The sequence below is a fragment of the Heterodontus francisci genome, chromosome 4 (genome assembly GCF_036365525.1).
Source record: "Heterodontus francisci isolate sHetFra1 chromosome 4, sHetFra1.hap1, whole genome shotgun sequence".
NCBI lineage: Eukaryota > Metazoa > Chordata > Chondrichthyes > Heterodontiformes > Heterodontidae > Heterodontus > Heterodontus francisci.
The window spans coordinates 11,577,189-11,603,409 of NC_090374.1; the positions used below are offsets into that span (position 1 = coordinate 11,577,189).

The 26,221-nt window shown below is 51.9% G+C and overlaps 1 protein-coding gene across 4 annotated transcripts in view; it reads right to left on the minus strand.

Annotated features, from left to right (window-relative positions):
- LOC137368889 (leukemia inhibitory factor receptor-like) overlaps nucleotides 1-26,221 on the minus strand; it is a 292,925-nt gene that overhangs the window by 45,344 nt on the left and 221,360 nt on the right. For all 4 annotated transcript variants that reach the window (XM_068029136.1, XM_068029137.1, XM_068029138.1 and 1 more), the window contains 5 exons: nucleotides 18,423-18,698; nucleotides 10,998-11,127; nucleotides 9,831-9,997; nucleotides 9,196-9,341; nucleotides 7,192-7,357 (listed from right to left, as the gene is read on the minus strand). In XM_068029136.1, coding sequence (XP_067885237.1) covers nucleotides 7,192-7,357; nucleotides 9,196-9,341; nucleotides 9,831-9,997; nucleotides 10,998-11,127; nucleotides 18,423-18,698 — 885 coding nt within the window. The remainder of the gene's footprint in view (nucleotides 1-7,191; nucleotides 7,358-9,195; nucleotides 9,342-9,830; nucleotides 9,998-10,997; nucleotides 11,128-18,422; nucleotides 18,699-26,221) is intronic.

The window sequence follows — 26,221 nt, forward strand, 5'->3', positions numbered from 1 at the left end:
CTTGTTTGAGATGGTCATTACCTGGCACTTGTGTGGCGCGAATGTTACTTGCCACTTATCAGCCCAAGCCTGGATGTTGTCCAGGTCTTGCTGCATATGGACATGGGCTGCTTCAGTATCTGAGGAGTCGCGAATGTTGCTGAACATTGTGCAATCAGCGAACATCCCCACTTCTGACCTTATGATGGATGGAAGATCATTGATGAAGCAGCTGAAGATGGTTGGGCCTAGGACACTAGCCTGAGGAACTCCTGCAGTGATGTCCTGGGACTGAGATGATTGACTTCCAACAACCACAACTATCTTTATTTGTGCTAGGTATGACTCCAACCTACAGAGAGTTTTCCCCCCCCCACCGATTCCCATTGACTCCAGTTCTGATAGAGCTCCTTGATGCCATACTGTCAAATGCTGCCGTGATGTCAAGAGCAGTCACTCTCATCTCATCTCTTTTGTCCATGTTTGGAACAAGGCTGTAATGAGGTCAGGAGCTGAGTAGCCCTGGCGGAACCCAAACTGAACATCAGTAAGCAAGTTCCCCTTAATACTACTGTCAACGACCCCTTCAATCACTTTGCTGATGATCGGGAGTGGACTCACAGGGCGATAACTGGCTGGGTCGGATTTGCCCTGTTTTTTTGTGTACAGGACACATCTGGGCAATTTTCCACATTGCTGGGTAGATGCCAGTGTTGTAGCTGTACTGGAACAGCTTGGTTAGAGGAGCAACTAGTTCTGGAGCACAAGTCTTCAGTACTATTGCTCATAGCCTTGGCAGTATCCAGGACCTTCAGCCATTTCTTGATATCACGTGGAGTGAAGAAGATTGGTTGAAGCCTTTTTTAATTGCTTGACTCTTAAATGCCCTCTGAAATAGCTAAGAAGCCACAGAGTTCAAGGGCAATTAGGGATGGGCAATAAATGCTGGCCTAACCAGTGATGCCCACATCTCACGACTGAATGGGAACTGCAACACTGCCATGGCACTGAACTATTTTCCTGGGTTTGGGGGGGTAGTGGTTAATTTCTGTAGGACAGTATCCCCATTACTAAGAGGGTTCTGAGGAAGCCTCTAAAAACAAGGAGTCAGATAGCAAGGAGTTTCAGGGTGGTAGGATCGAAGTAGCTAAAGAAGCAGTCCCCAGTGTCCCCAGCAGGTGTCATAGTTACACAGCTGGGGAAGTTAATTCAATTAATTAATAAATCTGGAATAAAAAGCTAGAACCAAAGAACCTTTGGGTGGGACCCAAAGTAGTAATCTCTCAGATGAGATAGTTGAGGAAAATGCAGAGGTTAAAGCAAGCAAGTCCAGTAGGCAAGCCGGGCAGGGAGAATGGAAGGTCTGGTAGGCTAAACTGCATTTACTTTAATGCAAGAAGCCTTACAGGTAAGGCAGATGAACTCAGAGCATGGATTGGTACATGGGATTGAGATATTATTGTTATTACGGAAACGTGGTTGAGGGATGGGCAGGACTGGCAGCTCAATGTTCCGGGGTACCGATCTTTCCAGCGTGACAGAGGTGGAGGTAAGAGAGGAGGGGGAGTTGCACTATTGATTAGGGAGGACATCACGGCAGTACTTAGAGAGGATATCCCGGGGGGAATGTCCAGCGAGGCCATATGGTAGAACTTAGAAATAAGAAAGGGGTGATCACTTTGATGGGATTATACTATAGGCCCCCCAATAGTCAGAGGGAAGTGGAGGAGCATATATGTAAGGAAATGACAGATAGGTGTAGGAATTATAGGGTTGTAATAGTAGGTGATTTTAACTTACCTAATATTGACTGGACAGCCTTAGTGCTAAGGGACCAGATGGGGAAGAATTTGTTAAGTGTGTCCAAGATAGTTTTCTGAAGCAGTATGTGGATAGCCCAATTCGAGAAGGGGCTACACTCAACCTCCTCTTAGGAAATGAGGATGGGCAGGTGGTTGATTTGTCAGTGGGGGAGCACTTTGGGACCAGTGACCATAACTTTATGAGCTTCAAGATAGTTATGGAAAAGGAGAGGACTGGTCCTCAGGTTGAAGTCCTAAATTGGGGGAAGGCTAATTTCCACGGCATCAGACAGGAACGCTCAAAAGTTGAATGGGAGAGGCTGTTTACAGGTAAAGGGACGTCTGGCAAGTGGGAGGCTTTTAAAAGTGAGATAGGAAGAGTTCAGGGCCGGCACGTCCCTGTTAGATTGAAGGGCAAGGCTGGCAAGTTTAGGGAACCTTGGTTGACGTGAGATATTGAGGGTCTGGTCAGGACAAAGAAGGAGGCATACGTCAGGTATAGGCAGCTGGGATCGAGCGAGTCCCTCAAGGAGTATAGGGGATGTAGGACTACACTTAAGAAGGAAATTAGGAGGGCAAAAAGGGGCCATGAGTTTCCCTAGCAGATAAGATAAAGGAGAATCCTAAAAGATTCTGTAAGTATATTAAGAGTAAAAGGGTAGGTAGGGATAGAGTAGGTCCCCTTAAGGATCAGTGTGGCAATCTATGTGTGGAGCCACAGGAAATGGGTGAGGTCTTAAATGAACATTTCTCGTCCATATTTACCGTGGAGAAGGTCATGGAAGCTAGTGAGTTCAAGGGAGGAACACCGATATCCTGGAGCATATCAACATTACAAAGGAGGGGGTGTTGGAGGTTTTGAAGCGCATTAAGGTGGATAAATCCCCAGGGCCTGACCAGGTGTATCCTAGGATGCGATGGGAAGCAAGGGAGGAGATTGCTGGGGCCCTGGCAGAGATTTTTGTATCATCATTAGCCACAGGTGAGGTACCGGAAGACTGGAGGATAGCTAATGTTGTGCCTTTATTTAAGAAGGGCAGCAGGGATAAGCCAGGGAACTACAGGCCGGTGAGCCTTACATCAGTGCTGGGAAAGTTATTGGAAGGGATTCTGAGACAGGATTTCTATGCATCTGGAAAGGCATGGTCTGATTAGGGATAGTCAGCATGGCTTTGTGCATGGGAAATCATGTCTCACGAGTTTGATTGAGTTTTTCGAGGAGGTGACCAAGAGGATTGACGAGGGCAGGGCGATGGACGTTGTCTACATGGACTTTAACAAGGCATTTGACAAGGTCCCGCATGGTCGGCTGGTCCAGAAGATTCGAACACATGGGATGAGCTAGCAAATTGGATACAAAATTGTCTTGGTGATAGGAAGCAGAGGGTGGTAGTGGAGGGTTGTTTTTCAAATTAGAGGTCGGTGACCAGTGGTGTGCCGCAGGGATCGGTGCTGGGCCCTCTGTTGTTTGTCATATATGTTAATGACTTGGATGTGAATGTTACGGGCATGATTAGTAAGTTTGCAGATGAGACCAAAATTGGTGGTATAGTGGATAGTGAAGAAGGTTGTCGAAGGTTACAACAGGATATAGATCAACTGGGAGTGGACAAGGGATTGGCAAATGGAATTTAATGCAGACAAGTGTGAAGTGATGCATTTTGAGAAGTTAAACCAGGGCAGGACATATACAGCATATACAGTGAATGGCAGGGCCCTGGGGAGTGTTGTTGAGCAGAGAGACCTTGGGGTGCAAGTACATAGTTCCGTGAAAGTGGCAACACAGGTAGACAGGGTGGTGAAGAAGGCGTATGGCATGCTTGCCTTCATCGGCAGAGGCATTGAGTACAAGAGTTGGGACGTCATGTTACAGTTGTACATGACGTTGGTTAGGCCGCATTTGGAGTACTGTGTGCAGTTCTGGTCGCCGCACTATAGGAAAGATGTGATTAAGCTAGAGAGGGTGCAGAAAAAATTCACACGGATGTTGCCTGGTTTGGAGGGCTTGAGTTATAAAGAGAGATTGGATAGGCTAGGTCTGTTTTCCCTGGAGTGAAGGAGGCTGACAGGGGACATGATAGAGGTATATAAAATTATGAGAGGCATAGTTAGGGTAGATAGCCAGAGTCTGTTTCCCATGGTAGGGGTGACTAAAACTAGAGGGCATAGATTTAAGGTGAGAGGGAGGAGGTTTAAAGGGGATCAAAGGGGTAAATTTTTCACACAAAGAATAGTGGGGATCTGGAATGAGCTGCCCGAGGTGGTGGTGGAGGCAGGAACAGTAGCGACATTTAAGAGACATCTGGACAAGTACTTGAATGAGCAAGGCATAGAGGGATATGGAATTAATGCAGGCAGATGGGATTAGTATCGATAGGCATTATGGTCGGCATGGACGCGGTGGGCGGAAGGGCCTGTTTCTATGCTGTACGACTCTATGACTAACCATAAAAAGTTCAGCACTGAAGGCGGCCGTTCAGCCCATCGTGTCTGCCCCGGCCAAATAAGCTATATGCCCAAACTAATCCCACCTTCCCAGCACCTGGTCCATAGCCCTGCAGGTTACAGCACCTCAGCTACATGTCCAGGTACCTTTTAAAAGAATTGAGGGTCTTTGCCTCCACCGCTATTCCTGGCAGCCAATTCCAGACACACACCACCCTCTGAGTGAAAAAGTTTCCCCCTCATGTCCCCTCTAATCTTTCCACCAATCACCTTAAATCTGTGCCCCCTGGTAAGGGACCTCCCCGCCAGGGGAAACAGGTCCTTCCTGTCCACTCTATCTGGGCCCCTCATAATTTTGTACACCTCAATCAAGTCACCCCTCACCCTCCTCAGTTCCAAAGAAAACAACCCTAGGCTCTCCAAGCTTTCCTCATAGCTGCAACGTTCCAGCGCTGGCAACATTCTTGTAAATCTCCTCTGTACTGTCTCCAGAGCAATTATATCCTTCCTGTAATGTGGTGACCAGAACTGCACGCAATACTCCAACTGTAGCCTAAACAACGTTCTATACAGTTCCAGCATCACATCTCTGCTTTTGTACTCTATACCTTGGCCAACAAAGGAAAGCATTCACTATGCCTTCTTCACCACTCTATCCACCTGTCATGCACCTTCAAGGACTTGTGGACATGCTCTCCAAGGTCTCTCACTTCTTCTACCCCTCTCAATATCCTCCCGTTTATTGTATATTCATTCACTTTATTTGCCCGCCCCAAATGCAATACCTCACTTCTCTGGACTGAATTTCATTTGCCAATTTTCCGCCCACTCTAGTCTCAGTGATGATCATGAAACTATCGGACTGTTGTAAAAACCCATCTGGTTTGCTAACGACCTTTAGGGCAGGAAATCTAGCATCCTTACCCAGTCTGGCCTACACACGACTCCAGGCTCACAGCAATGTGGTTAGCCCTCTGAAACGGTCTAGCATTCAAGTAGGTGGCTCACCACCACCTTCTCAAGGGCAATTAGGGACAGGCAATAAACGCTCACATCCCATAAATAAAAGAAAAATGTTCCTCACTGAACCAGGGTAGATTACCGAGCTTCATGGTGATGGTACAGTGAGGGATATGCCGGGCCATGAGGATACAGATTGTGGTTAAATACAATTCTGCTGCAGCAGACGGCCCACAGCGCTTCATGGATGCCAGTTCTAAACTGCTGGATCTGTTTTGAATCGATCCCACTTAACATGGTAGTACTGAAATTTGGCTTCACAAGGACTGTGTGGTGATCACTCCTAGCAATACTGCCATGGATAGGCACATCTGCAATGGGCATTTTGGTGAGGGCGAGGTCAAACAAGATTTCCCCTCTTGTTGGTTCCCTCACTACCTGCCACAGGCCTAGTCTGTGCTACCAAGCCACTATTTGCAATGGGCATTGAAGTTCCCCCACCCAGAGTACATTCTGTGCCCTTGCTATCCTCAGCATTTTTTCCAAGTGGTGTTCAACATGGAGGAGTACTGATTCATCAGCTGAGGGAGGGCGGTAGGTCGTAATCAGCAGGAGGTTTCTCTGGGTCTGTTCTCCTCGGAGAAGAGAAGATTAAGAGGAGATTTGATAGAAGTGCTCAAAATCATGGACAGAGTAGATAGGAAGGAACTATTCCTATTTGCCACAAGATCCAGAACCATAAGACACAGATTTGAAGTGATTGGCTGAAGAGCAACAGTGACAAGAGGAAAAATGCTTTTACACCACGAGTGGTGAGGACCTGGAATGCACTGTCTGAGTTTGTGGTGGAGGCAGATTCAATGAAGTCCTTCAGAAGAGAATTAAATGAAGAGAAAATAAAAAATTGCAGGACTACAGAGAAAAGGTAGTAAAGTGCGACTGGACGAGTTGCTCTTGCAGAGTGCCAGCACGGACACAAAGGGCCGAATAGCCTTCTTCTGTGCTGCAACCATTCTATGAGACTTCATAGGATCCGGAGTCAATGTTGAGGATTCCCAGGGAAACTCCCTTCCGACTGTATACTGAGCTGCCACCACCAGTGGGACAGGACATACCCAGGAACAGTGTTGGAGGATTCTGGGACATTAGGTGTAAGGTATGATTCCATGAGTATGACAATATCAGGCTGGTGCTTGACTAATTTGTGGGACAGCTCTCCCAATTTTGGCATAAGTCCCCAGGAGAACTTTGCAGGGTCGACTGGGCAGTGTGTGCCGTTGTCATTTCCAGGCTAGCTCAAGGCCGGGTGGTCCATCCAGTTTTATTTCTTTTTGACTTTTCTGTAGCAGTTTTGCTACAAATGAGTGGCTTACTAGGCCATTTCAGAGGGATGTCAAGAGGCAACTATACTGCTGTCGGTCCGGAGTCACGTGTAGGCCAGACCGGGTAAGGATGACAGATTTCCTGCCTGAAAGGTCGTTATTGAACCAGATGGGCTTTTACAACAATCGGTAGTTTCATGGTCACCAGTACTCAGACTAGCTTTTAATTCTATATTTATTAATTCATTAACCAGCTGACATAGTGGGATTTGAACTTGTGTCCTCACAGCTTTAGTCAGGGCCTCTGGACTACTAGTCCAGCAACACTACCACTACACCACCATCCCCCTAACCTGTGCTGTAACTGCCCTGGAAGTGTCTGATCGGGCAATGTGGAGACAGCTTTACTCTGTATCTAATCCTTGCTATGCCCGCCCTGGGAATGTTTGAAGGGACATTGTGGAGGGAGCTTTACTCTGTATCTAATCCATGCTGTACCGGCCATGGGAGTTTTTGATGGGTCAGTGTAGGTGGAGCTTCACCTGCGTACAACCATGCTATGTCTGACCTTCTGGATCTTGTTTTAGACTGGCTACCTGAAATAACATCTCTTGGTGTATGGGCGCAGCAAGTCTTGCATGTCTCATTTTTTGCACTAGATGCTCCCCCTCCTGGTTACTCACCAGCTTGCTCAGTTGTGACATTTAGAACATTGCTCCATTCACTCCACTTCCAGAAATGCTGAGAAGAATAGCGAGCCCTGATGTAATATCCCGTATTGGGTTGTAACTTGTTTAATATTACTATGTGCCGTGCATCCTTTGGTCCTCCAGTCACAGAGTAGTTATGCTGTAATACAAAAATATTTATAGATTAGACGAGAAGATATCAATTATTCAGCAATTACTGAAGGAAATAAAAAGCCTGCTCTGCCATACTGATGCAAAAGAGGGATCTCCTCTGGGAACAGGAGCCAACCTTTTACTGCCAGCAGCACTTCCGAACTTTTGGCCTGAACTCCATAACTTCCCCAGCCATTACACCAGGAGGACTGGAATGTTGGCGTACTGAGAGACCTAACCTCAGCTTCCTTTCTACATCTTGCCCACCTCTAGCAGCCATCCTTCCTCTATAACTGCCAAAACCCTCGTCCATGCCTCCATCCCCTCAAGACCACTCCTAGCTGGCCTGCACCTCAACTCTCCACCAGTTACACCTTATTCGAAACGCTACAACCAGTACCCTTTTCCTTTACAAAGCTCCAAATTTTCATCACCTCAGTACTCTCCAGATTGCACTAGCCACCTGCTCCAGTTGGTTGACTTCAAAATTCTTCTCCTGTTTTCAAATGGTTCTATGGCTTTGCCCCACTCTATCACAGTCACTTGTTCTGTCTTTATTTGCCATATGCAGCATCTGCTCCTCTAATAATCCATGGCGTTTTGGTTGGAAGAATAAGGAGGCCACATACTCATTGGAAAATTAAGTGTTTAAATGTGGTGCAGCAGCACAGGGATTACTAAAAGTAGTAACACAAGTTAATAAGGCCAAAAAAAAGCCAATAAAGCACCGGGGGTTCATTTCTCGAGGGATAGAATTGAAATGCAGAAAAGTTGTTACACTTGTATACAATTCTGGTTAGACCACGCTTGGGAGTACTGTGAATAGTTCTGGTCTCCATATTATTAAAAGCATTATGGAGGTACTGGAAAAGGAGCAAAAGAGATTATGCAGGTTATACCCATCCGGAAACAGTGAACAGCTTAGAAAAGAGAAGACTGAGGAATAGCCTGATGGATGTCTTTAAGATTATGAAAGAATTCGATAGAGTAGACACAGAGAAATTGTTCCCACTTGTGGGCAAGAACAGAACTAGGGGCCATAAATAAAAAACAGTAACTAATAAATCTAATTGGGAATTCAAGAAAAACGTTTTTACCCAGAGAGCCATTATAATGTGGAACTCGCTAACACATGGAGCAGTTGAGGTCAATAGTAAAGATGCATTGAAGGGGAAAGGAATAGAAAGATATGTTGATGGGATCAGATGAAGGAGGGTGGGGGGAGGCTCAAGTGCACCATTAATACTGTTATGTACCTGATGGGCTGAATGGCTTGTTTCTGTGCTGTAATTACAAAGTATTTACAGCATGAGATTATTCTGTGGCAATTTTTCAGTTTCTGGATGTTACATCTATGACATCTTTGATGGAGGATTGCATGATCTTTCTTACCACTGACATCAAGCTAATTGGTCTACTGACAAATAAATAGATCATAAATACTAAATACAATGTAACTATGACACCTGCTCCACCACTGATTACTGCTCATTTAGCTACTTCGATCCTACCACCCTGAAACTTCTTGCCATCTCACTCATTTTTAAAATCTTCCTCAAAACCCTCTAAGTGATATGGATACTGCCCTACAGAAATTAACCACCACCCCCCAAACCCAAGAAAATAGATTGGTGCCATGGCAGTACTGCAGCAGTCGGTTGCAGTTCCATCCCATCCTAGGGCTGGTTGAGTTATATCAGGGTCAAGCTGTTTACGTTCACACAGAGGAAATGGCCACTTGGCAAAGGTCAGTAAGACAGTCCCAGCAAGAGTTAGTGGCTTCAAAAAAGAGTAAAAGAGGAGATTTTTTTTTTTAAAGTTAATGCTTATGGTGTATTTACTTACTGACATGTTCCTCCCCCAATCATCTCTGATCACCATCTCACAAAGCAGCCTGGTGCCTGTGTAGTCTACTTTATCTGACCAGGACAAAGTAACAGTCTCAAATGTTTTGGCTTCTTGCCTCAGCTGGTGAGGAGCAAAAGGGTGAACTGGAATGAAGAATAAAAATCACCAACTTAACCCCATATAGACGTATTACCGTATCTTCAAGCAAATAAACACTAATGTCACTGTTCAGACCAAATAGAAAGCTGCAAGAGGATCAACTGGGTTCAATTACAAAAATTTTGATAACTGCTGGAATTTAATGGAAACCTCACTAATGATGATTTTATATCAAAATGTTGGACTGCACTCGTTCTTTGAGTCAGCAATGTTGTGTGTACATAGAAGTTCAAAAGGACAATTATTAAACAAAGGCACCCTCCATATGCTAGGCTGTAACTGTATGATACATGGTTGAACAACCTGCTGACAGTGGGCTAACGTGTGAAGGATGAGCACTTGAAGGAACCATGAGAGGGCTGTTGGCACCTCCAGAGGCAAATCTTAAATATTCCAAAAGATACCTACAGTAATAAAGGGAGAAGGAATACCAGAGGGGTTAGTACAATCTTTATTTTAAGTGATATACTTACACACACGGGTTATATCCACTGTTACACTGGACTGCGCTTCCCCCAATGGGTTTTTAGCATTTATTGAAATATTGTGTATACCACTGCCATTTGAAATAGGAAAACCACACCAGTAATATGGATTGATACTTGAAGCTTCCTTACACATCAAAGAGTTCTGTGGCAACCTAAAGAATGACAAACATTGGAGACTGTGTGTAGTCATTGTTGCATAGCACTTTGCTCTACAGTGCCCTCTATTTACAGTATATGTCACTGATTTCCAAACTTGAACTGTGGGAACATAAGTTGAAACTGCCAAAAGTAATTTCACATATAGAGAAAGGATAAAGTGTGGCCATTGTCAACATATAGAGAAATGGGGCAGCCAGTTCCACAAACAGACAAATCAACAACTGAATACCCTGTTTTTGGCATTACTAGTTGAGGGAGAAAAGATGGCCTAGAACTCCCCAGTTCTTGTATGAAATGGTGTCATGGGATCATTTTCATCTACCTGAGCGAGCAGAAAGTTTAACCTGAAAACACAGCTCCATGCACAATACACTGGAACGCCTTCAGTGCAACTAACCAGCGAAGCCCCGGAAGCTCCCTCACTAGAAGGACTCCAGACGAATTAGTCACCTAGGCATACTCCTGCTCAATGCTGTTATTTGGGAACGGTTTCCTCGCCCAAGACAAAAACATCTTGGCAGGTGGAGTAAAGGAAAACAAACAGCTTACAAAATATGGTCTGAAGTAGCTGATGTATCAGGTTGCACAGTGGCCTTTCATCTCTGCGATCAGTGTTCGAATGACATCCAAACAAATTAGGTGAACATTCCTCTGACGATCAACTTCATGGAATGTGTTTAGGCAGTTTCAGCCTGATCCTCACTGGGAACTGCTCCTAAATCAACACCAGCCTCAGACAAAAAAAAGCCACAAAAATTGGTACAGGGAAAGGAGCCACTCTACTGAAATCCAAACTCAGGCACATGAGTGAAGCAGGATAAAGGCAGCTTTATTCTGTATCTAGGCGTGCCATTTCCGAGTTGGGGGCAATTGATGTTGACACTGGGTACCCAAAACACAAAGTATTCTGTTTGCAAGCACCAAGATCTCATACCTCAGTGAAAACAAATTTACAAATGGAAAAATGATACAGATAGGAATACAGAAACTTACCCATCGATGAGAGTATATATAGTCCTACGCTTTGAGGTTAGTCCAGTCAACCTCCCTGGTTCCCAAGTACAGTTTAGTGCTTCCAAATCACGTGTTTCACAGCTGAGATTTTTTGGTATATCAGGTGGGTCTAAATTAGAAAACATGAATTAGAAAACATTCACTATCATGCAGATTGTTAAAAGTTATATAACTGTAAAAGCATCCTAAAGATGATGCTGCAATAAATACGATGTATGCAAGTACAGTAGAATCCAGGTGCAGTTGTCAACTGTTTAAACTGCTGGTTAGCACTGAGAATATCAGTTAGGATTAAATAAATGGAATTATCGTGTCATGGAGTCATTTATGGAACAGGAGCAGGCCATTCGGTCCATTGAGTCCATGCCGGCTCTCCGCAGAGCAAGCCAGTCAGTCTCACTCCCCTGCTCGATCCCCATAGCCCTGCAAGTTTATTTCCTTCAAGTGGCCATCCAATTTCCTTGACTGTTTAGCTTTCATGACCCTTGTGAGCAGCGATTTCCAGGTCATGACCACCTGTTATGTAAAAAAAGCACTTTCTCACATTCCCCCTTCATCTGTTTCCCAAAACATTCAATCTGTGTCCCCTAGTCCTTGTACCATTAGTTAATGGGAACAGTTTTTCCTTGTCTAACTTATCTAAGCCTGTCAGAATCTTGTACACCTCTATCAAATCTCCCCTTAATCTGCTTTGCTCCAAGGAGAACAACCCTGCTTTTCCAACCGATTTAGTTATTTGTTCGTGCAATGTGGGCATCGCTGGCAAGGCTAGCATTTACTGCCATTCCCTAATTTCCCTTGAGAAGGTGGTGGTGAGCTGCCTTCTTGAACCGCTGCAGTCCTTGGGATGTAGGTATGCCAACAGTGCTATTAGGAAGGGAGTTCCAGGATTTTGATCCAACGACAGTGAAGAAATGGCGATATAGTTCCAAGTCAAGATGGTGTGCAGCTTGCAGGGGAACTTGCAGGTGGTGGTGTTCCCAGGCATCTGTTGCCCTTGTCCTTCTAGGTGGTAGAGGTCACGGGTTTGGAAGGTGCTGTCGACGGAGCCTTGGTGAGCTCCTACAGTGCATCTTGTAGATGGCACACAATGCTGCCGCTGTGCGTCAGTGGAGGAGGGAGTGAATGTAACCCTAAACTTGTAACTAAAATCCCCCATCCCTGGAACTATTCTGTTAAATCTCTTCTGCACTCTCTCAAGGACCATCACATCCTTCCTAAGGTGTGGTGACCAGAACTGGACACAATACTGTACTTGATGTCGAACCAGAGATTGATAAAGGTTCAGCATAAGTCCCTGCTTTTGTACTTAATGACTTTATGAAGCCCAAGATCCCATATACTTTGCTAACTACTCTCAACATGTCCTGTCACCTTCAAAGATAAATGCACATGCACCCCGAGGTCCCTTTGTTCCTGCACTCTTGAGAACTGTGCCATCAAATACATATTGCTTCTCCCTATTCCTTCTGCTGAAATGCATCACCTCACACTTGTCAGTATTAAACTCCATCTGCAACCTGTCTACTCATTCTGCTAGTCAATCTCTGTCCTGTTGAAGGCAATTCATATCATCCTCACTGTTTGCCACACCTCCAAGTTTCGTACCATTATCAAATTTTGAAATTCTGGTCTGTATTCCAATATCCAACATATCGCAAATAAAGCAGTGGGTCCTACTGAACCCCGGGGAACACCAGTGTCTACCACCCTCCAGTTTGAAAAACAACCATTTACCACGACTCGCTATTTGCTGTCCTTAAGTCAATATTTTATCCAATTAGACAATGACCCTTCTATTCCATGAGCCTCTTTCTTAAAAGGCTGCGCTGGCTGACAACGCAACCACGAGGTGGTGCAGTACTGGCGCATGCGTAAATGCAGCCTCATCCACTGAAACGTCACTGTCTGCGATGTCACAGCAGTTGCTAGTAATAAAGATGGCGCTGCTCAACATATCACAAAAAGCAACGCAGCCTTAAACCCAAATCCCCACAGTGGCCCTGATCGCTGCCTCCATCCCATCCCCAACAGTACTTGTGCTAATACAGAACCAAATAATCTCATCGTAAAGCATTTTGCAATTCGCTCTTTGTATGATGCTCTTAACATACTGCTTTTGGAAATAGTTTCATGTGGCTTATTCTCTTGCACAATTACAGCAGTGCAGATGGATTCTGAGCTATAGTTCAAATAGAAGCCATCGAGCTTCTCTTGGACGCTCCTTCCCGCGCTCGTCTGCTCACTGCTTCTCCCCTTCGGCCACTCGCTCCCCGCCTCGCTGCTGCCTTCCCTCAGCCACTTGCCTCCGCCCTCGCCACTTCCCCACCTTGGCCATCCACTCACTTCCCCCGCTCGCACCAGGCCTCACCGTTTCCCTCTTCTTGGCCAATGCCTTCTGTGTCGGCCCGTCACCCATCGGTCGCCCAATCCCCACCTTGCCGCTTCGGTGGCTCGTTCCCCGCCACGTCGTCAGGCAGCGCAGTGGGCATCAATCGCCCGAAGGGGGAAAGAGACGAGACCGGAAATGAGGGGCTGAGGGGGAGAAGGGCAAGAGCAGGAGCGGATGGCTGAAGCGGGCAGCAGTGAGGCCTGCAGTGAGGGGTGGGGAGAGGAATCTGTGAGGGCGGGACCTAGTGGCTCAGGCGGGAAGTGGCAAGGCCTGCAGCGAGAAGGTTTGTGGGGTGGGGGGGTGTCGACGGCGAGTGGCGGGGGTGGGGGGGGGGAAACAGTCTTATTTTCCTCTTGACTTCTCCTCTCAACTTATTGCATATAGCCTGGTTCACTTGAACAATTCACCTGTCATGCATCATAGACCTTTTTTTTGTTTCATTATAATGTCTATCTCCCTCATCATCCAAGGAGCCCTGTTTTTGGTTCCCCTACCTTTCACCCTTGTTGAAATGTACCGAGCCTGTACCTGAAGAATCTCTTCCTTAAAGATAACCCGCTTTTCCTATAATTTTACCCTGGCTAGATCCCTTCTCACTGTACTGAAATTAGCCCTCTTCCAAGCTACCTTACTTCTTTCCTTGCTTTTCAGCATTACTAGTATAAACCTGACGATCACTCTTACCCAAGTGCTCCCCAACAGCCACTTGATCCACCTGACACATTTGCCAGAACCAGATCCAACATGCCTTCTTTCCAGTTGGGCAGAGAACACACTGATCAAGGCAGTTCTTCTAAACACATTTCAGAAATCCCCTCCCCTCCTAATCTTTACTCTAACATAACCCCAATCGATATTTGGGTAATTAAAGTCCCCCAATACCACAACAGAATCACAGAATTGTTACAGCGCAGGAGGAGGCCGTTCAGCCCATTGTGTCTGCATCGGATCTCCAAATAAGCAATTCAACTAATGCCATTGCCCTGCCTTCTCCCCGTAACCCTGCACATTTTTCCTTTTCAGGTAACAGTCTAATTCCTTTTTGAAAGCCTTGATTGAACCAGCCTCCACCACACTCTCAGGCAGTGCATTCCAGACCTTAACTAGACCTTGACCTTAACTGCGTGAATAAGTTTTTCCTCCTCTCGCTTTTGCTTCTTTTGCCAATAATTTTAAAACTGTGCCCTCTCGTCTCTCTTTCAAGAATCCACTCTGTCCAGGCTCATGATTTTGAATACCTCCATCAAATCTTCTCTCAGCTTTCTCTTCTCCAAGGAAAATAGTGACAACGCCTCCAATCAATCATCATAACTGAAGTTCCTCATCCTGGAACTCTAGAGTTCTTGCATATTTCTGAGTTTTCCCTACAGGTTTGCTTCTCTTTCTCTCTCACTGTTTGGAGGCCGATAGAATAGAATAGCGTGATTATCCCCTTTTTGCTTCTCAACTCAAAACAAATGGATTCTGTCCTTGCCCCCTCAAGGATGTCACCTATTTCCAACACTACAATGTCTTCTCCAATCCATACTGCCACCCCAACTCCCTTTTATCCTTCCGAAGAAGGGTCACTGACCCGAAACGTTAACTCTGCTTCTCTTTCCACAGATGCTGCCAGACCTGCTGAGTGATTCCAGCATTTCTTGTTTTTGTTTCAGATTTCCAGCATCCGCAGTATTTTGCTTTTATTCCCTTTTATCCTTTACCTTTACTGAACACTTTATATCCTATATTAAGCTCCCAGTCCTCGCCATTTTTAAGGCACGTTCCCATTATTGCCACGACATAATAAGAGTCATCGAGTCATTTTACAGCACAGAAGGAGGCCATTTTCAAACTGCTATTTGTGCTTGAAGCTCACCAACCTTATTCACCACACTTTGTGCATTTACACACAAGCATTCCAAAGCTGTCTTTACATTCCTCGTAGTAGTTCTCAGTCTGCTCTTATCCAGAATCATGGAACTATACAGCACAGAAACAGACCCTTCGGCCCACCGTGTCCATGCTGGCCATCAAGTTTATCTATTCTAATCCCATTTTCCAGCACTTGGCCCATAGCCTTGTATGCTATGGCGTTTCAACTGCCCATCTAAATATTTCTTAAATGTTGTGAGTGTTCCTGCCTTCACCTCTTCAGGCATTGTGTTCCAGACTCCAACCACCCTCTGGGTGAAATTTTTTTTCCTCAAATTCCCTCTAAACGTCCTGCCCCTTACCTTACATCTATGCCCCCTGGTTATTGACACCTCCACTGAGGGAAAAAGTTTCTTCCCATCCACCCTATCAATGCCCCTCATAATTTTGTATACCTCAATCAGGTCCCCTCTCAGCCTTCTCTGCTCTAAGGAAAACAACCCTAGCCTATCCAGTCTCTCTTCATAGCTGAAATGCTCCGGCCCAGACAACATCCTGGTGAATCTCCTCTGCACCCTCTCCAGTGCAATCACATCCTTCCTATAATGTGGTGCCCAGAACTGTACACAGGACTCCAGCTGTGGCTGAACTAACGTTTTATATAGCTCCATCATAACCTCCCTGCTCTTATATTCTATGCTTCGGCTAATAAAGGCAAGTATCCCATATGCCTTGCTAACCACCTTATCGACCTGCGCTGCTGCCTTCAGTGATCTTTGGACAAGTACACCAAGGTCCCCCTAACCTTCTGTACTTCCTAGGGTCCAACCATCCATTGTATATTCCCTTCACTTGTTAGTCCTCCCAAAATGCATCATCTCACACTTGTCAGGATTAAATTCCATTTGCCACTGCTCTGCCCATCTTACCAGCCCATTGAAAATCGTCCTGTAATCTAAGGTTTTCCTCCTCACTATTTACAACACCAACAATTTTTCTGTCATCTGCAAACTTACTGATCATACCTCCTATATTCACGTCTAAATCATTAATGTACACCACAAACAGCAAGAGTCCCAGCACTGATCCCTGCAGTACACCACTGGTCACAGGCTTCCAATCGCAAAAACAATCCTCGCCCATCACTCTCTGCCTCCTGGCACTAAGCCAATTTTGGATCCAATTTGCCAAATTGCCCTGGATCCCTTGGGCTCTTACCTTCTTGACCAATCTCCCATGCGGGACCTCATCAAAAGCCTGACTGAAGTCCATGTAGACTACATCAACTGCTTTAACCTCATTCACACACCTAGCCATCGCCTCGAAAATTCAATCAAATTTGTTAGACATGATCTCCCTGACAAAGCAATGCTGACGATCCTTGATTAATCTCGGTCTCTCCAAGTGGAGATTAATCCTGTCCCTCAGAACCTTTTCCAATAGTTTCCCTACCACTGATGTTAGACTCACCGGCCTGTAATTACCTGGTTTATCCCTACTACCCTTATTGAATAATGGAACCACATTCGCTGTCCTGCAGTCCCCTGGCACTTCTCCTGTGGCCAGAGAGGATTTGAAAATTTGTGTCAGAGCCCCTGCTATCTCCTCCCTTGCCTCACATAGCAGCCTGGGATACATCTCATCTGGGCCTGGGGATTCATCCACTTTTAAGCCCGCTAAAACTGCTAAGACCACCTCCCTTTCAATGCTAATTTGTTCAAGTATATCACAATCCCCCTCCCTGATCTCTACACCTACATCGTCCTTCTCCATAGCGAACACAGATGAAAAGTAATCATTTAAAACCTCACCTAAGTCCTCCGGCTCCATACACAGATTGCCACTTCGGTCCTTATTGGGCCCTACTCTTTCCCTGGTTATCCTCTTGACCTTAATATACTCTAAAACGCCTTGGGATTTTCCTTTATCTTGCCCGCCAGTGTTTTTTCATGCCCTCTCTTCGCTCTCCTAATTACTTTTTTTTTTTAAGTACTCCCCTACACTTTCTAATATGGAGCTACTCTCTTTTCTAGTACTGTCCACACCCTCACATTATGCACCTTATTCCCCTTTTCTATTTCTAATGCTGGTGCCCAACCCCCTGCCAATTTAGTTTAAACCCTGCCCAACCACACTATAGTGAAACTCCCTGCGAGGACTTCGGTCCCAGTCCTGTTGAGATGCAACTCATCCCTTTGATGAGGGATCTCTACCCAAGAACTGTTCCCAATGCCCCAAGAACCTGAAGAACTCCCTCCTGCACCATGCCTCAAGCCACATATTGATCCTCCCTATCTTTCTATTTCTACTCTCACTAGCACAGATTATTACCTTCCCTTCGACGTCCTACTGTTTACTTGCAGCCTAGCTCCTCAAGTCTGACCGTAGGACCTCAATACCTGCTCTTGTCGACTGTACCAACATGCACCACAACTTCTGGCTCACTCCCTTCCCTCCACAGAATATTCCGCACCTTCTCCGTGATGTTCTTTACCCTGGTACCAAGTCAATGGGACAAAAGGAATTTGACTACAAAAGAAAAGATTGAGATGAGGGTGAAAGCAATAAATTAAATCAGCTGTCAAAAGCAAGTAGCAGAGTTGAGCATTCCTGCAAGTCATTCCACGATTCCAGCAACAATAGGATCAGTAGAACTGAAAGAAAAGCTGCAGGTAATGCTGGACTTGGTTCCTGCAATGATAATTTGATTCTAATATTCACATCATCACTCTACGGGGTAACCCCTATACAAGGTGATCATACCAGCAACAAATAGGTAAAGGGGTGATCATTAAAGGAATGAGCATTAAACACTAACAACAATGGGCTTCTACCCTGCAGCACCATTAACCAGCAAAGTAAACGTACCTCCCTTTGAATGCAGGTACTGTAATATATTGTGCATGACCATATCTGGTACACTGTTCTGTGGATTTTATCTGGCAGGCGGCTGATGCAGGGTACTAGACACGTGGCTATTGCAGGGTACGCAGGACACGTCTATTGCACAGTGTGTGGACTCCATGTGATGCACTGGTATTCTAGCTCTGGGTCAGATACACATCAATATGCAACACTTCCTGCCCTTTCCTTCATCACAGTATTAACACAAATACGGAAGCAATGTTAATTCCCACTTGTGCCTCCAACATACTTACAGCCAATATATATGACGGCTCCTATGTATTCATCCGAAGATAAAATGCAAACAACGTTTGTTCCAGATTCTATTGATGGAGAGATATTCTGTACCCTGACAGCCTGGCTTCTGTTGCTTAATTCGATTGTTGATAAATTCAAGTTGCCAAAAGACAACTCTTCAACACTTTTTCCTTTACCAGCTACACAACAAAATGTCAGGTTGGATCCCGCTTTCAGAACAGTACCATCTGCAGAATAGACTTTACTATTGGTTTGGTTCGACGTGTCCTGTCCTGAAAAAACAAAATAATGACATACTTAAAAATAAATAATAATAATTCATTAAAAAAAACAAAAACTGCCAGAAAAACTCAGCAGGTCTGGCAGCATCTGCAGGGAGAGAAACAGTGTTAATGCCTCAGGTCAACAACCTTTCAGAAAAGGCTGTGTTTGCTGACAATGCAACCACTAGGTGGCGCAGTACCAGCACATGCACAAATGCTGCCTCTTTCACTGAAATGTCACTGTGTGACGTTCAGGCAGCTGCCAGGATTAAAGATGGTGCTGCTCAATTTATTACAAAAAAACCAAATTCAACCTGAAAATCCACTCAATGGCTGCCATTTTCGCCTCCACCTCACCCCCAACAGTCCCCCACTCCCTCCTGCCTTTGCACTTCGCGCCGCTCACTCCCTGCTGCCTTCTCTTAAGTACTCGCTGCAGCCTCGCCACTTCCCCCCGACCAACCCCCAAGCTCCAGACCTCACCACAGCTCCCTCCCCCGGACCCTCCCCCTTCGGCCAATCGTATCCCGCTGCTCGCTTCCCCCGCTCTCGCCGCTCGCTCCCCGCTTCCCTCTTCTCAGTGACTCCATCCCACATTCGATCATTTTCCGCAAGCCACCCGAAGAAGCAAGGAGTGATGGGTCGATGAAGCCGGAAGTGAGCAATCAGAGAGAGGTGTGGGCGGGAAGCGGGGAACAATCGGCCAGGGCGGGGGGTGTGAGGGTGCAGTGCCGAGCTCAGGTGCAAGCAGCTGAAGGGGGGTGGGGGGTGGGGAGCGGCCGGTGGAGAGGAAGGGGAAGTTGCAGAAAACCTCGAGGCCTGGAGTGAGTGGCTGAGGGGGGACAGCGGCCAGTGGGGCTGCAGTGAATGGCTGGGGGCAGGGGGGGTGGGGGGGCGCGGCCAGTGGGGCGGAAACGAGCAGCTGAGTGGGGAAAAGCGGAAGGGGGGGAGCAAGTGGCTGAGAGAAGGGGAGGGGGGGGGTGGGAGGGGGGGGAGGGAGGGGGGAGAGAGGGGGGGGAGAGGGGGGGGGAGAGAGGGGGGGGGAGAGGGGGGGGGGAGAGGGGGGGGGGAGAGGGGGGGGGGAGAGGAGAGCTGGAGGGGAGGGGAGAGGAGAGCGGGAGGGGAGAGGAGAGCGGGAGGGGAGAGGAGAGCTGGAGGGGAGAGGAGAGCTGGAGGGGAGAGGAGAGCTGGAGGGGAGAGGAGAGCTGGAGGGGAGAGGAGAGCTGGAGGGGAGAGGAGAGCTGGAGGGGAGAGGAGAGCTGGAGGGGAGAGGAGAGCTGGAGGGGAGAGGAGAGCTGGAGGGGAGAGGAGAGCTGGAGGGGAGAGGAGAGCTGGAGGGGAGAGGAGAGCTGGAGGGGAGAGGAGAGCTGGAGGGGAGAGGAGAGCTGGAGGGGAGAGGAGAGCTGGAGGGGAGAGGAGAGCTGGAGGGGAGAGGAGAGCTGGAGGGGAGAGGAGAGGAGAGGAGAGCTGGAGGGGAGAGGAGAGGAGAGGAGAGCTGGAGGGGAGGGGAGGGGAAGGAAGAGGAGAGCTGGAGGGGAGCGGAGAGCTGGAGGGGAGCGGAGAGCTGGAGGGGAGGGGAGGGGAGGGGAGGGGAGGGGAGAGGAGAGCTGGAGGGGAGGGGGGAGGAGAGGGGGGAGGGGGGAGGGGAGGGGGGAGGGGAGCGGGATGGGGGAGGGGAGCGGGAGGGGGGAGGGGAGCGGGAGGGGGGAGGGGAGCGGGAGGGGGGAGGGGAGCGGGAGGGGGGAGGGGAGCGGGAGGGGGGAGGGGAGCTGGAGGGGGGAGGGGAGCTGGAGGGGGGAGGGGAGCTGGAGGGGGGAGGAGAGCTGGAGGGGGGAGGAGAGCTGGAGGGGGGAGGAGAGCTGGAGGGGGGAGGAGAGCTGGAGGGGGGAGGAGAGCTGGAGGGGGGAGGAGAGCTGGAGGGGGGAGGAGAGCTGGAGGGGAGGGGAGGGGGGAGGAGAGCGGGAGGGGAGGGGAGGGGGGAGCAGAGCGGGAGGGGAGGGGAGGGGAGGGGGGAGGAGAGCGGGAGGGGGGAGGTGAGCGGGAGGGGAGGGGAGAGGAGAGCTGGAGGGGAGTGGAAAGGAGGGGAGGGGAGAGGAGAGCTGGAGGGGAGGGGAGGGGAGAGGACAGCTGGAGTGGAGGGGAGGGGAGAGGAGAGTTGGAGTGGAGGGGAGGGGAGAGGAGAGCTGGAGGGGAGGGGAGAGCTGGAGGGGAGGGGAGAGGAGAGGAGAGCTGGAGGGAGGGGAGAGGAGAGGAGAGCTGGAGGGAGGGGAGAGGAGAGGAGAGCTGGAGGGAGGGGAGAGGAGAGGAGAGCTGGAGGGAGGGGAGAGGAGAGGAGAGCTGGAGGGAGGGAGAGGAGAGGAGAGCTGGAGGGAGGGGAGAGGAGAGGAGAGCTGGAGGGGAGAGGAGAGGAGCTGGAGGGGAGGGGAGAGGAGCTGGAGGGGAGGGGAGAGGAGCTGGAGGGGAGGGGAGAGGAGCTGGAGGGGAGGGGAGAGGAGCTGGAGGGGAGGGGAGAGGAGCTGGAGGGGAGGGGAGAGGAGCTGGAGGGGAGGGGAGAGGAGCTGGAGGGGAGGGGAGAGGAGCTGGAGGGGAGGGGAGGGGAGAGGAGCTGGAGGGGAGGGGAGGGGAGGGGAGCTGGAGGGGAGGGGAGGGGAGAGGAGCTGGAGGGGAGGGGAGGGGAGAGGAGCTGGAGGGGAGGGGAGGGGAGGGGAGGGGAGCTGGAGGGGAGGTGAGGGGGGAGGGGAGGGGAGGGGGGAGGGAGGGGAGCTGGAGGGGGGGGGGAGGGGAGCTGGAGGGGGGGGAGGGGAGCTGGAGGGGAGGGGAGGGGAAGGGAGAGGAGAGGAGAGCTGGAGGGGAGGGGAGAGGAGAGCTGGAGGGGAGGGGAGAGGAGAGCTGGAGGGGAGGGGAGAGGAGAGCTGGAGGGGAGGGGAGAGGAGAGCTGGAGGGGAGGGGAGAGGAGAGCTGGAGGGGAGGGGAGAGGAGAGCTGGAGGGGAGGGGAGAGGAGAGCTGGAGGGGAGGGGAGAGGAGAGCTGGAGGGGAGGGGAGAGGAGAGCTGGAGGGGAGGGGAGAGGAGAGCTGGAGGGGAGGGGAGAGGAGAGCTGGAGGGGAGGGGAGAGGAGAGCTGGAGGGGAGGGGAGAGGAGAGCTGGAGGGGAGAGGAGAGCTGGAGGGGAGAGGAGAGCTGGAGGGGAGAGGAGAGCTGGAGGGGAGAGGAGAGCTGGAGGGGAGAGGAGAGTTGGAGGGGAGAGGAGAGTTGGAGGGGAGAGGAGAGTTGGAGGGGAGAGGAGAGTTGGAGGGGAGAGTTGGAGGGGAGAGGAGAGTTGGAGGGGAGAGGAGAGTTGGAGGGGAGAGGAGAGTTGGAGGGGAGAGGAGAGTTGGAGGGGAGAGGAGAGTTGGAGGGGAGAGGAGAGTTGGAGGGGAGAGGAGAGTTGGAGGGGAGAGGAGGGTTGGAGGGGAGAGGAGGGTTGGAGAGGAGAGGAGAGTTGGAGGGGAGAGGAGAGTTGGAGGGGAGAGGAGAGTTGGAGGGGAGAGGAGAGTTGGAGGGGAGAGGAGAGTTGGAGGGGAGAGGAGAGTTGGAGGGGAGAGGAGAGTTGGAGGGGAGAGGAGAGTTGGAGGGGAGAGGAGAGTTGGAGGGGAGAGGAGAGTTGGAGGGGAGAGGAGAGTTGGAGGGGAGAGGAGAGTTGGAGGGGAGAGGAGAGTTGGAGGGGAGAGGAGAGTTGGAGGGGAGAGGAGAGTTGGAGGGGAGAGGAGAGTTGGAGGGGAGAGGAGAGTTGGAGGGGAGAGGAGAGTTGGAGTGGAGAGGAGAGTTGGAGGGGAGAGGAGAGTTGGAGGGGAGAGGAGAGTTGGAGGGGAGAGGAGAGTTGGAGGGGAGAGGAGAGTTGGAGGGGAGAGGAGAGTTGGAGGGGAGAGGAGAGTTGGAGGGGAGAGGAGGGGAGGGGAGGGGAGCTGGAGGGGAGGGGAGGGGAGCTGGAGGGGAGGGGAGAGGAGCTGGAGTGGAGGGGAGAGGAGCTGGAGGGGAGAGGAGAGGAGCTGGAGAGGAGGAGAGCTGGAGGGGAGGGGAGATGAGCTGGAGGGGAGGGGAGGGGAGGGGAGGGGAGGGGGGAGGGGAGAGGAGAGCTGGAGTGGAGGGGAGGGGAGGGGAGGGGAGGGGAGAGGAGGGGAGAGGAGGGGAGAGGAGAGCTGGAGGGGAGGGGAGGGGAGGGGAGAGGAGAGCTGGAGCGGAGGGGAGGGGAGGGGAGGGGAGGGGAGAGGAGAGCTGGAGGGGAGGGAGGGGAGAGTTGGAGGGGAGGGGAGTCGAGAGCTGGAGGGGAGGGGAGAGGAGCGCTGGAGGAGAGGGGAGAGGAGCGCTGGAGGGGAGGGGAGGGGAGAGCTGGAGGGGAGGGGAGAGCTGGAGGGGAGGGGAGGGGAGAGCTGGAGGGGAGGGGAGGGGAGAGCTGGAGGGGAGGGGAGGGGAGCGGAGGGGAGAGGCGAGCTGGAGGGGAGGGGAGAGGAGAGCTGGAGGGGAGGGGAGTGGAGAGGAGAGGAGGGGTGGAGGGGAGGGGAGAGGAGAGCTGGAGGGGAGAGGAGAGCTGGAGGGGAGGGGAGGGGAGAATTGGAGGGGAGAGGCGAGCTGCAGGGGAGAGGAGAGGAGAGCTGGAGAGGAGGGGAGAGCTGGAGGGGAGGGGAGAGCTGGAGGGGAGGGGAGAGCTGGAGGGGAGGGGAGAGCTGGAGGGGAGGGGAGAGCTGGAGGGGAGGGGAGAGCTGGAGGGGAGGGGAGAGCTGGAGGGGAGGGGAGAGCTGGAGGGGAGGGGAGAGCTGGAGGGGAGAGGAGAGCTGGAGGGGAGAGGAGAGCTGGAGGGGAGAGGAGAGCTGGAGGGGAGAGGAGAGCTGGAGGGGAGAGGAGAGCTGGAGGGGAGAGGAGAGCTGGAGGGGAGGGGAGGAGAGCTGGAGGGGAGGGGAGGAGAGCTGGAGGGGAGGGGAGGAGAGCTGGAGGGGAGGGGAGGAGAGCTGGAGGGGAGGGGAGGAGAGCTGGAGGGGAGGGGAGGAGAGCTGGAGGGGAGGGGAGAGGAGAGCTGGAGGGGAGGGGAGAGGAGAGCTGGAGGGGAGGGGAGAGGAGAGCTGGAGGGGAGGGGAGAGGAGAGCTGGAGGGGAGGGGAGGGGAGAGGAGAGGAGAGCTGGAGGGGAGGGGAGGGGAGAGGAGCTGGAGGGGAGGGGAGAGGAGCTGGAGGGGAGGGGAGAGGAGCTGGAGGGGAGGGTAGGTGAGCTGGAGGGGAGAGCTGGAGGGGAGGGGAGAGGAGAGGAGAGCGGGAGGGGAGGGGAGGAGAGCTGGAGGGGAGGGGAGGAGAGCTGGAGGGGAGGGGAGGAGAGCTGGAGGGGAGGGGAGGAGAGCTGGAGGGGAGGGGAGGAGAGCTGGAGGGGAGGGGAGGAGAGCTGGAGGGGAGGAGAGCTGGAGGGGAGGGGAGGAGAGCTGGAGGGGAGGGGAGGAGAGCTGGAGGGGAGGGGAGGAGAGCTGGAGGGGAGGGGAGGAGAGCTGGAGGGGAGGGGAGGAGAGCTGGAGGGGAGGGTAGGAGAGCTGGAGGGGAGGGTAGGAGAGCTGGAGGGGAGGGTAGGAGAGCTGGAGGGGAGGGTAGGAGAGCTGGAGGGGAGGGTAGGAGAGCTGGAGGGGAGGGGAGGAGAGCTGGAGGGGAGGGGAGGAGAGCTGGAGGGGAGGGTAGGAGAGCTGGAGGGGAGGGTAGGAGAGCTGGAGGGGAGGGTAGGAGAGCTGGAGGGGAGGGTAGGAGAGCTGGAGGGGAGGGGAGAGGAGAGGGGAGAGGAGAGCTGGAGGGGAGGGGAGGGGAAGGGAGAGGAGAGCTGGAGGGGAGGGGAGGGGAGGGGAGGGGAGAGGAGAGGGGAGGGGAGAGCTGGAGGGGAGGGGAGAGGAGAGCTGGAGGGGAGGGGAGAGGAGAGCTGGAGGGGAGGGGAGGGGAGGGGAGAGGAGAGCTGGAGGGGAGGGGAGGGGAGGGGAGGGGAGAGGAGAGCTGGAGGGGAGGGGAGAGGAGAGCTGGAGGGGAGGGGAGAGGAGAGCTGGAGGGGAGGGGAGAGGAGAGCTGGAGGGGAGGGGAGAGGAGAGCTGGAGGGGAGGGGAGAGGAGAGCTGGAGGGGAGGGGAGAGGAGAGCTGGAGGGGAGGGGAGAGGAGAGCTGGAGGGGAGGGGAGAGGAGAGCTGGAGGGGAGGGGAGAGGAGAGCTGGAGGGGAGGGGAGAGGAGAGCTGGAGGGGAGGGGAGAGGAGAGCTGGAGGGGAGGGGAGAGGAGAGCTGGAGGGGAGAGGAGAGCTGGAGGGGAGAGGAGAGCTGGAGGGGAGAGGAGAGTTGGAGGGGAGAGGAGAGTTGGAGGGGAGAGGAGAGTTGGAGGGGAGAGGAGAGTTGGAGGGGAGAGGAGAGTTGGAGGGGAGAGGAGAGTTGGAGGGGAGAGGAGAGTTGGAGGGGAGAGGAGAGTTGGAGGGGAGAGGAGAGTTGGAGGGGAGAGGAGAGTTGGAGGGGAGAGGAGAGTTGGAGGGGAGAGGAGAGTTGGAGGGGAGAGGAGAGCTGGAGGGGAGAGGAGAGCTGGAGGGGAGAGGAGAGCTGGAGGGGAGAGGAGAGCTGGAGGGGAGGGGAGAGGAGCTGGAGGGGAGGGGAGAGGAGCTGGAGGGGAGGGGAGAGGAGCTGGAGGGGAGAGGAGCTGGAGGGGAGGGGAGAGGAGCTGGAGGGGAGGGGAGAGGAGCTGGAGGGGAGGGGAGAGGAGCTGGAGGGGAGGGGAGAGGAGCTGGAGGGGAGGGGAGAGGAGCTGGAGGGGAGGGGAGAGGAGCTGGAGGGGAGGGGAGAGGAGCTGGAGGGGAGGGGAGAGGAGCTGGAGGGGAGGGGAGAGGAGCTGGAGGGGAGGGGAGAGGAGCTGGAGGGGAGGGGAGAGGAGCTGGAGGGGAGGGGAGAGGAGCTGGAGGGGAGGGGAGAGGAGCTGGAGGGGAGGGGAGAGGAGCTGGAGGGGAGGGGAGGGGAGAGGAGCTGGAGGGGAGGGGAGAGGAGCTGGAGGGGAGGGGAGAGGAGCTGGAGGGGAGGGGAGAGGAGCTGGAGGGGAGGGGAGAGGAGCTGGAGGGGAGGGGAGAGGAGCTGGAGGGGAGGGGAGGGGAGGGGGGAGGAGAGCTGGAGGGGAGGGGAGAGGGGAGGGGAGGGGAGGGGAGAGGAGAGCTGGAGGGGAGGGGAGAGGAGAGCTGGAGGGGAGGGGAGGGGAGAGGAGAGCTGGAGGGGAGGGGAGAGGAGAGCTGGAGGGGAGGGGAGAGGAGAGCTGGAGGGGAGGGGAGAGGAGAGCTGGAGGGGAGGGGAGAGGAGAGCTGGAGGGGAGGGGAGAGGAGAGCTGGAGGGGAGGGGAGAGGAGAGCTGGAGGGGAGGGGAGAGGAGAGCTGGAGGGGAGGGGAGAGGAGAGCTGGAGGGGAGGGGAGAGGAGAGCTGGAGGGGAGGGGAGAGGAGAGCTGGAGGGGAGGGGAGGGGAGGGGAGGGGAGAGCTGGAGGGGAGGGGAGGGGAGAGCTGGAGGGGAGGGGAGGGGA